The 14,267-nt window shown below is 37.4% G+C and overlaps 1 protein-coding gene across 1 annotated transcript in view; it reads right to left on the bottom strand.

Annotated features, from left to right (window-relative positions):
• The window catches only part of TMEM260 (transmembrane protein 260), a gene marked incomplete at both ends in the record, with an annotated part of 72,981 nt that overhangs the window by 31,957 nt on the left and 26,757 nt on the right, over positions 1-14,267 (bottom strand). The window contains 5 exons of the mRNA XM_080707411.1: positions 1,810-1,893; positions 6,358-6,398; positions 6,777-6,956; positions 11,899-12,012; positions 13,633-13,810. Coding sequence (XP_080563537.1) covers positions 1,810-1,893; positions 6,358-6,398; positions 6,777-6,956; positions 11,899-12,012; positions 13,633-13,810 — 597 coding nt within the window. The remainder of the gene's footprint in view (positions 1-1,809; positions 1,894-6,357; positions 6,399-6,776; positions 6,957-11,898; positions 12,013-13,632; positions 13,811-14,267) is intronic.

Here is a 14,267-nt window from a genome sequence, read left to right as displayed (position 1 = left end):
TAAAAAATACTCAAACATATGTAAAATGAAGCATATTTTCATGCTCAAAATAATAAGATTTAAAAATGACATATCTCAATGTTGGTGAGAATTTACTGTGAGGACGTATATTAAGATAATTTTTGAGAAAATTTAACTATATAATATCTCTATCAAGAGCCTTAAAAATAATCACAATCATTGATTCACTTATTTGACATTCAGGTATAAGTTTTTAAGTAATAACAAGAAATATGAACAATTAATTCATTAAAATGCTTCAATATTAGTATCACTTATATAATAGTGAAAAAAGTGTAAACAATTTAGTAACCTTCAAATAAGAGAACGTAATTCTCCTATGGTCACAGGATAGACTATATTATATAGACATTGATTGATTGATTGATTGATTGCAGTACTGGGGATGGAACCCAGGGGCATTCTACCTCTGAGCTACACCCCACCCTATTTTTTATTCTTTATTTTGAAACGGGGTCTCACTGAGTTGCAAAGGACCTCACTAAGTAGCAGAACCCAGATTCTCCTGTCTCAGCCTCCCAAATGCTGGGATTACAAGCATCAGCCACCATGCCCTGCTTTTATATAGACATTTAAATGACCTCAAGTATTTTTTTTTTGGTATGGGGAAATACAAAATGTTGAGTGATAAGCAAATCAAACCAAATATGTATACACATTTACATATGAATATATAACTTCAACAGATGAGAAAATAAATGAATAAATTAATAAGAATGAATAGTGTTATATTTTTAAGGCTTTCTTTTGTATTAGAAAAAAGCTAAACAGCTGTTGATGCCGGGTACAGTGAAACAGACCTCTAATTCTAACTACTTCGGAGGCTGAGGCAGGAGGATCACAAATTCAAAGCTAGCCTGGTAAATTCAGTGAGACCTCATCTCAAAATTGAAGATATATTTTTTTTAATGGGCTGGGAATGTTGCTCCATGGTAAAGGATCCTTGGGTTCAATCCCTAGTATGATGGAGATAGATAGATTCTTTTGAAAATCAATAATAACAATTAGCTCTGGGCAGAGGAAGAAACCAAACCAGAAATTTCCATGGCTTGCCTATTTTGTCTCTAATAAAATGGTCAGGTTTATTTATTTATTTATTTATTTATTTATTTATTTATTTATTGCAGAACTGGTGGTGATTGAACCAGTTGACCTCTGAGCTAAACCCCTAGCCCTATTTTTTTTTTTTTTTGGCAGTACTGGGAATGGAACCCAGGGACATTATACCTCTGAGCTCCACCCCCAGCCCTACTTTTTATTCTTTATTTTGGAACAGGGTCTCACTGAGTTGCGCAGGGCTTCACTAAGTAGCTGAGGATAGCCATGAACCACAATCCTCCTGTCTCAGCCTCCCAAATGCTGGAATTACAAACCTGCGCCACCATGCCTGGCTCCCAGCCTTATTTATTTTATTTTATTTTTTATTTTGAAACAGGGCCTCAGTAAGTGGCTGAGGCTGGCCACAAACCCAGATCTTCCTATCTCAGCTTCATAAGTACTGGGATTACCAGTGTGCTCCGCCATGCCCAGCTATGATCAGGTGGGTTTTTTTTGTTGTTTTTTTTTGTTTTGTTTTGTTTTGTTTTTTTAAATCACTGACTTATAATGAGAAGATAAAATAAGCTGAACTCCCCCTACCCCCATACTGGGGATTGAGCCCAGGGCCTCAGGCTGGCGGCAGGTGCGCCACCACTGAGCTACATCCTCATACCTTTCAGTGCCATACTGAAACATCAACTCAATTCATTAACATGAGAAAAAATAAGGAAAAGAAATTATAGTACTCACTTTCTTGCTAAACATATACTTGTCCAAGCTGCGAGGGCTTGAATGTTGAATGAGAGTTCGGTCCTCATATTTGTTACTTGAGAACTGTAAACAACAAACTAACTCATTGATGGCAGAAAATATTTTGCTAATTCCAAATAAAATATTCTCTTTAGAATACACTTGATCATGCTCTGAACAATTTTAACGTCTGGGGTCAGTCTTTGAAATTATTTTATCTTCTTTTAAGTTTGGGAGAAAAAAAGTACCATAGAAAGAGTTAAACAGCTCTAAGATGTTTTCCAATTGTAATATTTAGTTATCAACACATATAATTGAGAATAGGATCAGGATAAGTAATTCTTCATGCATTTGATACTGGTTAGGATATTCCTGACTGTATTGATAAGAAGTTGTTTAGAAGTTTTTTGAGCTTCTTTCTGTTGGTAGTGTAGACACAATCATCAGTGATTTAGCAATTAAAAACAAAATTAAGCCAGGCGTGGTGGCACACGCTTGTAATCCCAGCATTCGGGAGGCTGAGACCAGAGGATCGTGGTTCGTGGACAGCCTCAGCTACTTAGTGAGGCCCTCTACAACTCAGTGAGATTCTATTTCAAAATAAAGAATAAAATATAGGGCAGGGAGTGTAACTCGGAGGTCAAATGCCCCTGGGTTCCATCCCCAGACCGTCAAACACACACACACACACACACACACACACACACACACACACACACACCAAAATTAATTCAAATAGTTTTATGGACCTGGGGGTGGTGGTGCATGCTTGTAATCCCTGTGCTTGGGAGGCGGAGACAGGAGGATCCCACAGGTTCGAAGCCAGCCTCGCTGGCTTAAGAGACCCTGTTTCCAAATTTAAAAAAATATAAAATTGTCTGGGAGTGTAGCCCAGAGGTAGAAGGGTTTCCAGGAACCCCACTACCACACACACACAAAAAAAGTTTCCTGGAGATATGATCATAATGGAAAGAAAGACCCAGAGAAGGGCACTCTCCCCATTCTTTTCTAGGTTATCTTCTTTCTTACAAAGGACTCCTGATTTTCTACATTTTTTGGCTTAGGAAATGTTTAAGCAATCTCAGAGAAATGTATTTTTATTCTCTACAATTAAACTAAATTGTTCCATTAACTAATAAGCATTCTTCACATTACCTGGGTCCTAACATAGGCATTGTTGTAGCAATTTTTTTAATTTCTAAAAAAGGAAATGACTCAATATACCAACTGAAGGAATTTTTTCTTCTCCCTATTGGCAATTTTACTGGAGAAAATGTGATGCCGTAATTATGGAAACCACACAATGTGTATTTTACTAATGGAGACTCATCCACTATGAAAAGCTAGCCTAACTCATTTGCAAATACACTTGAAAAATTGATTCCAGCATGAGGTCCATTTCTTCAAAAGAAATGGAGTCAGTCTCAAAATTAATTCTTAGAGATTTGTTGCTTAAACGTAAGCTCTAGAAGATGGCCACTGCCTAAGGTTAGACTCAATAATTTCCTTATACAGGATTGCAATTTAGTGATATGCATGGGGAAAGAATTTAATTTGCTTGACTGGAAAAGGGTAGATGATTAGGTTCCATCATTTCAAAGGATTTTCCCTTAAGTTAATTATGAGTTGCCTTTCTCAACATTCCTGCCCACCTGAAACAAAGATCAGGATTTCTCTCACTTAGAAAGTGTATGGGGATTAGGACTCCATTCTACATGATGTCCTGGTTCGGATGAACAGTGGAAGAATGAGGAGTTATCGCTTTCACCTCATCTTTTTTCTGGGTATAAAACCAAAGAGCCATTGTTTTAATATAAAGGAAGCCCGGCGTGATGGCGCACTCTTGTAATCCCCCCACTTGGAAGGCTGAGACAAGGAGGATCACACAGGTTTGAAGCCAGCCTCAGCTACTTAGTGAGGCTTTCAGCAACTTAGTGAGACCCTGTTTCCAAATAAAAATATAAAAAAAAAGAGATCTGGGAGTATAGACCGGAGGTAGAAAGCCTCTGGGTTCCACCCCCAGGACCACAAAAAAAAAAAAAAAAAAAAAAAAAAAAAATATATATATATATATATATATATATATATATAACCTTTAAGTTCCCCTAGTACAACTAAAAAAGTTAGGAAAAAGTTAGGTATATGTTCTAGAATTACTCCTGAGAGTTTTGGGGGGGTTTGTGTGAGATTTGCTAAATTAAAATACAACAGTAATGAGCCGGGCATGGTGCTGCACACTTGTAATGCCAGTACTTGTGAGGCTGAGACAGGAGGATATCAGTTCACGGACAGCCTCAGTTACTTAGCGAGGCCCTCTACAACTTAGTGAGACCCTGCTTCCAAATAAAGAATAAAAAATAGGGGTAGAAGTGTACTTTAGAGGTAGTTTGACTCTGGGTTCCATCCCCAGTACCACCAAAAAATAAAACAAAAACAAAAACAAAAAACCCAAAACAAAAACAAAAAACCAAAACAAAACAAACAACAACAACAACAACAACAACAACAACAACAGTAATCCTGAATGCTACACTTAGATCTCTGCAAGGTAGGCAGGTAAGAATTCTGTGGAAGCTTGGAGCCAGTGATAAAGTTCTTTACCTTTAAAAGAAAACTCAGCTTCCTGCTACCTTCTCCCCAACACAAAAGAAAAGGGAGCTACAAAAGTCCAAGTCAGACATAAAATGGAATAGTTAAAAATAATTGTGAGAACTATCAAAAGGTTATATAAAAATAGTTGATGGCAGCGAACTATCTTCAAGGCAGGTGTACAGTGAAAAACATTAGGCTAATACAACAGTATTATGTTATACTCTTATTTTTAAAAAACAAACAAAACTAAAAAAATCAAAAGACTATAGATAAAATGTTACGGATTAATAATAGTGGTTTTTATCTGTGTGTTGGAATTATACATCATTTTAATTTTGCTTACTTATATTTTCTAAATTTTCTATGATACTGTTATCTTGAAGCAGGAAAATAAATTGTTTTAAAAGAAAGGAAAAAAGGATGAATGGAAAGAAGCAAGCTAATAAATAAGAAAGATAGAAACTGTGAGAATCTATGAACGGGCTCATATATAAAGCTAAAATATTTTCCCCAGTTTTTTTTTTTTTTTTCCCAAATAGGACTCTGAGTTCCAAATTAGGAAGAAGTTAGGAGATCACTTTAGGGTTATGAAAACCTATTTTATTCCAAAATTTTATATTTAAGATAATTCTTGAAAAATATTTTTAAGTTGGTATAGATTTTTCAAGTTGTCTTAATCTTTGTAAATTTTAAGCAAATATTAACCCATTTTTCAAAGAACATTACTGGATAATACTGATGAAAATATATTTGTTTAAACTGGCTCTAATAAGGATGAAAGTTAAATATATGTAAGTCAAGAATAGAGTACAAAGCGGGCGTGGTGGCGCACGCTTGTAATCCCAGCATTCGGGAGGCTGAGACTGGAGGATCGCAGTTCATGGACAGCCTCAGCTACTTAGTGAGGCCCTCTGCAACTTAGTGAGACCTTGTTTCAAAATAAAGAATAAAAAATAGGGCAGGGTGTAGCTTGGAGGTGGAATGCCCCTGGGTTCTATCCCCGAACTGGCACAAAAAACAAACAAAAAAGAATAGAAGACAAGGATCCGGTCATGGTAGTGTCCGACGGTAAATCCAGTACTTGAGAGGCTGAGACAGGTGGGCGGCAGGTTGATGCTCAGTCTCAGCAACTTAGGGAGACCCTGTTTCAAAATAAAATAAGGCTGGGGGGTATGGTTCAGAGGTGGGGCCCCTGGATATTTCCCAGGACCCTTCACCCATCAACATACAAGAATAGAGGACAAGGATAGCAGAAAGAAGTCAAAAGTAAATAACTAAAGCTCTAAAGAATTAAATGAACATAGTTCAAAACAAAATAGCCAGAAAAAATGTTTAATGTGCAACATGCAATATTGTAAAAATGTTTCTAAAAGAAAGACAATAGAAAAACCAGAACAAAGATTAAACTATATTATTTATTTATTTATTTATTTATTTATTTATTTATTTATTTATTTATTTATTTTTATGCGGTGCTGGGGATGGAACCCAGGGGCATTCTACCTCCAAGCTACACCCCCAACCCTACTTTTTATTCTTTATTTTGAAACAGGGTCTCACTGAGTTGCAGAGGGCCTCACTAAGTAGCTGAGGCTATCCGTGAACTGCGATCCTCCTGTCTCAGTGTCCCAAATGCTGGAATTACAAGTGTGCACCACCAAGCCCGCCTGGCTAAAGAATAAAGTATTTTAAAGCAATACTACATTGGTAATCTTGTGTCCAATTGAAAGTTGGTACATTTTCATCAGCTGGGCTCTACCGTATTTATTGCTCACTTTAAGCTTTATTGAGGGAAATGCTAGACTATTGGACAACACAGTATCTACAAACAACTGTTATCTGTAGAGTTGAACATTATTTTTCAGACATATTTCTTCACGAGAGAAACTCAGAAATCCTTAAAAAACATTTAAAAGAGAAACCATTTAAAAATGATTTCAGATATTTTATACTTACAGCAGTATTTTAGACATACTGGATCCTACTTCAGATTTGGCCTAAACAAAAAAGAAAAATGTTTATTTGCACAGCATTAAACTGAAGGTTTGCTAGGTTATAGCATTTAATGATCTTTATTTAAAAGATACATGTTTTAAATATAAAATGCAACATCTCTCTTCATTCAGTTTTTACTTCAGAGTCTTATTAAATTTTTAAAATCTGATTTGCAATATATACAACAGCATAATGTTGGGGCAAGTGATTCTGGTTTTTCTTTAATATCTCAGGGGACAAGTAGTTTGCTACATAAATAACTAAAATAAAAATTCTATCTACTGACATTGATAAACACTGACTGCTTTTGCAATCAAGATTCAGGCAGGACACTGAGGCAGGACCTTATTTCCTCGGGAGGGCTTTGGATACACGTTTACCAGGCTGAATGTTCCGTATTCTTCCCTGAGGAGATGCGTGAGAAAGCCTCGCAGCGTTGTCTGGTCTCCCCAGGTCCAGCGGGCGTGATTGAGGTAGGATGAGACAGGAAGGTAGGCGTAGGGCAGTAAGCCGGCAGAGAAGGGCAGACCCAAGGCCAGCAAGGAGCCCAGGGAGAGTTCCTGCAGCAAAGCACACTGTGTTGCTCAACAGTGTTTACTTTAGTCAATTCATCCTGGAACTTCAGGAACACATCAAGGAAAACATCAAATATGTTTGCTCAGAGCTGATCTCTCAATTTCTATTAAGTCACCACAGAACACTATGTTAAACCTTCTGATTACGGTGGATTACTAGAAAATTGCATCGGCTTGAACTCCTTTACATGGCAGGTGGAATCTGAGTGAAGCAAGAATATTAGCAAAGACCCAGGAGAATCGTGTTTATTGCATCTTCTGCATTTAAAACCATGTCATGACACACACATTGCACGGCTGAGATAACCCACTTGCAAGTGATTAAGTGTTGTTTGGTTGATTCTCAATATGCTCCAGATACTGGTCTGATACCAATTCACTTCATCATTTTCATTAGGAGTTGACTGCAAGTATATACTTCACTACCGTTTACGTTGACAATATAATTCCTTCTACAAAGGCTTTGGACATTTCATGGAAGTGTTAGGCACAAATAAAGCTAGCTATTTTATGACTTCCTTATCCAGATTTTCTCCCCTCAATTTATATTTAGGATAGAATATTAAGTGTTGTCTCATATACCTTATTTGGGGGAATATATTTCTCCTCTGTACATTTTTATAACAAAGGACAATATCAACAAAGTTTTTTTTTTTTAATTGGTGCATTGTAGCCATACATTTTTTTTCTTTTGTTTTTTGCAGGTCTGGGGATGGAATCCAGGGGCATTCAACCTCTGGGCTACACCCCCTGCCCTACTTTTTATTCTTTATTTTGAAACAGGGTCTTAATGAGTTGCAGAGGGCCTCACAAAGTAGCTGAGGTTGTCCGCAAACCGTAATCCTCCGGTCTCAGCCTCCTAAATGCTGGGATTACAAGCGTGTGCCACCATGCCTAGCTGTAGCCATACATCTTAATGGAGTATAAGATGGTAGAGGCATATATGCACACATCACTCAATTAGCCCTTACCCAATTCCCACCTCCCGCCTCCCTCCTTCTTGTGTTTGGCTTGGTGATTGACTTTGATATGTTTGTGAATGTACATCATATACATTAGGGAATTTCCCTCTTTCCCCCTCCCATCCCCCTCAGATAGGCCACCTTATTTTCTCATCTACAGTTTCTCCTTCTTAGTCTAGAGCTCCTCCTATGACCCATTTTCTCCCTAACTTCTGAATATTAGGGAGAGCATCTGATTTCTTATTTTTCTGTAACTGACTAATCTCACTTTACATAATGTTCTCCAGTTCCATCCATTTCCCTCTAAATGACTTAATTTTGTTCCGCTTTATGGCTGAGTAAAATTCTATTATGCGCATATCAACAAAGTTTATAAAGATTAAGTCCAAAAGAATGTGAATTTGGGTATACAAGAAAGATTCAAATATTGGTTGTTTTAATAGCTGAAGGGGGGCTCTCTTACAAACACCGTAACTGAAAACGGCCAATATTTTCTTTTCAAAGAAGAGAAATTCATCTGTAAGAATAAACTTAAGAACCAAGATTCACACTTACTAGAAGTGGAAAGACTGTTGATGAATATTAGCATTTCCAAGTAAACACTTTTTTTTGCGGGTTTGGAAATGGAACCCAGGGGCATTTGACCTTTGAGCTACATCCCCTGCCTTGTTTTTTTATTCTTTATTTTGAAACAGGATCTCACTAAGTTGTGGAGGGCCTGACTAAGTAGTTGAGGCTGTCCATGAACTGTGATCCTCCGGTCTCAGCCTCCCAAAGGCTGGGATTACGAGCGTGCACCACCATGCCTGGCTAAGTAAACACTCTTAATTGAAAATGACTAAATGTTTTTAGTATGGCACTGATTTCTTTTTTCTTTTCTTTCTTTTTTTTCTTTTCTTTTGGTGGTACTGGGGGTAGAACCTAGGGGCTTTTCTACCTCCAGGCTGCACTTTCAGACCTACTTTATACTTTTATTTGGAAACAGGGTCTCACTAAATTGCTGAAAGCCTCATTAAGTAGCTGAGGCTGACTTCAAAACTGCGTGATCCTCTTGTCTCAGCCTCCCCTCCCAAGCACGGGGATTACAAGCGTGTGCCACCATGCCCGGCCTATAGCACTGATTTCAATAGCAGTGATGCGATGCATAAAAATGACAGCACAGAATAAGTGCAGAAATATTGAATCTAGCCAGGCGTGGTGGCGCACGCTTGTAATCCCCGAGATTGGGAGGCGGAGACAGGAGGATCGCGTGGCTTAAGAGACCCTGTTTCCAAAAAAAAAAATATATATATATATATAAAATAGGTCTGGGAGTGTAGCCCAGAGGTAGAAGGGCTTCCAGGAACCCCAGTACCACCAAAAAAAAGAAAAGAAAAAAGAAAAAAAAGAAATATTGAAGACACACTTTTGCTCATCTTAAAAGTGTAAAAGTGGTTTTAGTAAAGGTTTATATGTTGGCAGTATCTGCATATTATAAAGTTAAATTCAGAATGGTAAAAATGAAGTTGCTGTAGAATTTTCCTTTTGTGTGGGAAAGGCAAGTGCATGAAAGCATCTGTTATAGAGTCTGGGGAGTGATTCTTAGTCCTAGCTACCCAGAGAAATGATCTGGGAGTGCCAGGCATGGTGGGGCACCCTTGTAATCTCAGTATCTGGGAGGCTAAGACAGGAGGGGAGGTGGTGAGACCCTCTACAACTTAGTGAGACCATGTTTCAAAATAAAAAATAAAATACAGTCAGGGGTATAGCTCAGAGGTAGAATGCCCCTGGGGTGCAACACACACACACACACACACACACACACACACACACACACACACGAAAGAAAAGAAATTACCTGGGAGTTTAAAGAAAAATCAAACTGGTGTCTAGGCCTCACCCCACACTAATAATACCAGAATAACCTGGAATCAGGATTCAGCAGAAATACAGAAATACACCTATGAATAAATATATGTATATAGAAACACACATACATATATACCTACATTGTTCTATGTGTGTACATGCATACACATTTTTTAAAAAGCTTTCCAGATGAAAGAGCAGCAAGTGGAAACCTGCTGACTCGGGACTCCTTGCCCTGCCTCAAAATACCTCACTGTGAGATCCAACAACCCTAGCACTTCATTGTAGACCTTCTATTTTAGTTTCTGCTATTTAAATAATGAAACAGAGCCAGGCACAGCTACTTGGGAGGCTGAGACAGGAGGATCACAAGTTCAACACCAGCTTTGGCAATTTAGCTGGACCTTGCTTCCAAAGAAAATTTAAAAAGCTGAGGATGTAGTTCAATGGTAGGATGTTTGCCTAGTGTGGGTGAGGATCTGGATTACTCCCCAGTACCATAACTGAAATGGAAGGGCAGGGCAGGGCAGGGCTATGTGTGAAGAGGCGTAGTTCCTCAAATCTCATCATTCATCAGTGGCTCAGCTCAGTAAAGGGCAAAGTATACTGCACTGATTTAAAAAAAATTTTTAGTCCAGTCTCCTAAATTATTAAGTCCTGCATGTTTAATACAAAACATATGGCTCTCTTTTCAAACAAATAACGGAAAATACTTGCTTTTTTAAGGCCCCTTCTGGAGAGGCTCTCTCTCTTCTCTCTGCTCAGGTGGGCCCCTTCTAAGAGGACTGATACAGGAGTGGGACATACTGTCTATCCACCTATCTGTGCATCCACTAATTCCTGAGAAAAATATTTGGGCTTCCTAGGTTTTGTATTCCATAAAAATGTCTGTGCTGAGTTATACGTGTTATTATTATATCTACTTTTTTATCAAGGGTATATATTATAAAAGATCATATTAAGAACTTTCTGTATATTCTATGACAATCTAGAGGCCGCCTGTTAGGCTGTTTATATCCCCTATGTGAGAACTTTCACAATTGACTTCACAGAGTTCAGTTCCAAGAAACAGTTGCTCTTTCCTGTCAACGGTTATGTTTCCCTTTTATTTACTTTTTAATCACATAATAAGAATTTTATAATCTCCACATTATACTTTTTGCTTTGTTGCCAAGATGCCAAGAAATAAAATTTGTTTAAGTATAGTAAATATAACTATCTAAAGCTTCGGTATAATTATTTCCTTATTTCTTTATTATATGTTTATGTGTTTTCTAGTATAATTCTGGCTATAGCTGAATATAATTAGCAAATAATAAAATGACAAACAAATGTACCTGTTTGTCCACAACAAGCAAACAAACAATATATAAATAAAATGATCCCAGCACTGACTTTGCATTTAGACTAATTTTTTCCTCTAGGAGGGGGTTTGACAGAATAAAGGGCATTTTTCCTTCCAAGGGTTCACATGTAAAGCACCTCCCTGCTTTTCTTCACCTAAATCTCTATGGTCTAACAAGGTAATTTACCTATTTGCTTTTTATTGCCATTTTAATTAACAATATATATTTTTTCCTTTCAGAGAAAGGAAAGATGAAAAGAAATCATTTTAAATTCTGGGTAAATGTTCTGAGAAAACAGGACTGTTATTTATCAGAAGTTTTAATGAGTTCATGTAACAGCCATGTTGTCTGTTGAGAGTTAAATTCCCAGCACTTGGAGCAAGAGTGTGGTTCACAGAGCAGACACTCAGCGGGCAGTTCCTGGATGAGTGAGTGAAGTGTTCCTGTATGCCACCCTATGTCTCAGAATGTACAGTGAAAGTAATTCAGGAAATTCAGTATTGTCGCTGTAAGTCTTTTTAGCCTAGTTTCTTTGATGTGCTATTCAGAATCATGGCAAAAATTATGAACTAGACCAGATGCCACCTCAATCAATATTGCATAATTTTTGCAAATCCTTTTCTTTTAGTCAATATTATGAGGGCCTAAGGTTATTTATTCTTTACATAAAACTTAAAGGACTTAAGCCCTATTTTTCTGATGACACAAATATTATATTGGGCCTAAATGAAATACCGTGAATTTTTATTTTTATAAATCTCACAGACCTACCTTCTCTTTTAAAAGTCGAAACAAAATCCAAGGTATTATGCATAAAACATAGAGTACTATTGTGTGCTGATTGCATAAGCTAAGGCCACAGCAGAAAGCACCAATTTTAGCTATCTGAAAATAAACATAGAAAAAAAAAAAGTTAAAAACTCACCTAAAACTCTAAATATGATGGTAAAAAAAAAAAGCTACTCAGTATTAAAACCAAGCATTTGTATCATAGGTCAGGTTAAAGTAAACCTCTTAGATGCAAACAATTATATTTTAACAGTCACTAGTACTTATCACCATTATTTTTTGCTAATGTTTTCCCTTTTCATCAAATACCTGCGATATGACCTTAAACAACACCCTTCAAACTGATTTCTTAAGAGACTCTTGTATGACACCTAGGTAAGGCCTAAAACAATAGGGTATTGTGAATTATTACTCAAGAAAAATCTATAAATGAAGCTTCAGAATTCTCTTCTGCTTTTTTTTTCCTAGTAAATAAATGAAATATAATACCTTTCATGTAGAAACCTGGTTATCTCTGAGGGGTCCTTTTTTTTTTTATTCATTTCATATTTGATAGAGATTCTCTCCTTGACCAAACCTAGGCAGATTCCTCTGAATCCTCTTCTAGGATTCAGCCCCTGATTTTTGGGCTACCATGTTCACCTCTGCATTGTCCAGGTTTTTGCTAGAGTACTTCTAGGTCAGTGTAGGCAGAACCCACCCTTGCTATCTGATCCAGCTCCATTATCTCTCATTCCCCTCCTGCAAGTGATGTCTGGTCACCCTGGGCTGCTCTCACCAAGAATCCTGTTAGCTCATTTTAGCCTGAATCCCCATTTACCTAGTGTTTCCGCTCAGTAATATTCCATCCATTCACCTGCCTGCTCTCTGGATATAATCTCACTTTTTCTTGTATTCAGAGTTAAGCCTAATCTCTTTCTCCTACTACAAAACCCCACTGCACTGCTCCCTATACCTAAGCATGAACAAAGTCCGTTCATGGTTCTTTAACAAGTATATTGGAATAACTTTTTTGTGAACATAATCGGAAAAAATTATTTTAAATAAAAACTCTAATAGTATTGCAGATCTATGGTAACCATGGGTAAATCATAATGTTCTTTTCTTTCTGTCTTATTTGTCAACACAAGGCTGCTGAAGCTAAGATGATCTGGTGTCTTCCAACATGTAGACTGTAAGCTCTTGGAAGGCAGGGTTCTTTCACACTTTGAATGATTTCAACAATAGTGTTTCCCTAGATTCCTTGCACTGTCTTTTGAACTGCTTTATTTCACATCTGGCTCTCTTTTGTTAATTAAAAATTACAAATTTGATTATTTTCACAAGCAAAGAGTAAGTCGATGTACCATAAAGCTTTGTCTATCATTTAAGGTCAATCCAGATCTGGACAGGAAACCTTATGATAACACACACAAGTGTTGGTGAATGAACTGACAAAGCTCGTCTTTCCAATAAGACTCACAGGGAACTTCACAACCCCCTCATTCTCTAAAAAACATCTGAATTCTGAGGGGAAGAGTCATATGTTTCATAAAGGTTATTAAGGTGCTATTTACACTAAAAAGACCAGAGGACATTTTCTCCCTCAACATGCCTAGACTACCTTGACAGTAATCAGAATGGATAAACAGTATCTAAACCAAAGTTAAAAAGAAACCCAGCATCTGTCCAAAAGTTGAAACAAAAAATGATTTCACTTTGATCCAAATACATTACCTTTGATCTCTCCTCTGCAGTGGCTGCCTCCTCGAAATGTACAGTAAGAGCCATCAGCAGCCCCACAAACAGATTGTTTAAGCTAAAAACCTCTGCTGCAATGGACCACTGCCATGTTAGACGAGAAAATGAAAACACCCCCGCAGCAAGGATTCCTCCAGCGCATGAGCCAGAAAGCCTGCAAATACAGATAACATGAAATCTTCTTTCCCAACAAAAAGGACTGCCTTTATTTTCCTTTTCATAAACTGTACCAGCAGAAATTATGACAGTCATCCAGCACTCTCTCAACACAGTATATAGTTAATACATTACTCTGTGTAATAATTTCTTCCAGCAGATTTTAATTAGGAAGTCCACACGTTCACCTATTAGCAGGCAAATGCCCAGATCTAGAGAGAATGAGGTTTCGTTCTCAGATACACGCTCTACGACTCAAGCCAGTTGAGAAAACCTGAAACGCAGGAGCTGTGGCTGAACCTGTGTCGTTTCCTTGCTATATACACAAGGAAGAAGGTGGCCTAGTTAAGACCGACATGTTTAACTGTAAAACTTAATAAAATAGCAAAATATCTACATTTGTTCTTGCTTTTCATGGCATGCCTGGATCTAGGTACCTTCTACCTTTATCTTGC

Source organism: Muscardinus avellanarius (genome assembly GCF_963383645.1).
Source record: "Muscardinus avellanarius genome assembly, chromosome: 12".
In the NCBI taxonomy this organism is placed as follows: domain Eukaryota; kingdom Metazoa; phylum Chordata; class Mammalia; order Rodentia; family Gliridae; genus Muscardinus; species Muscardinus avellanarius.
Note: the sequence above shows the minus strand (reverse complement) of the source record. Positions and strands in the feature narration are given on the sequence as shown.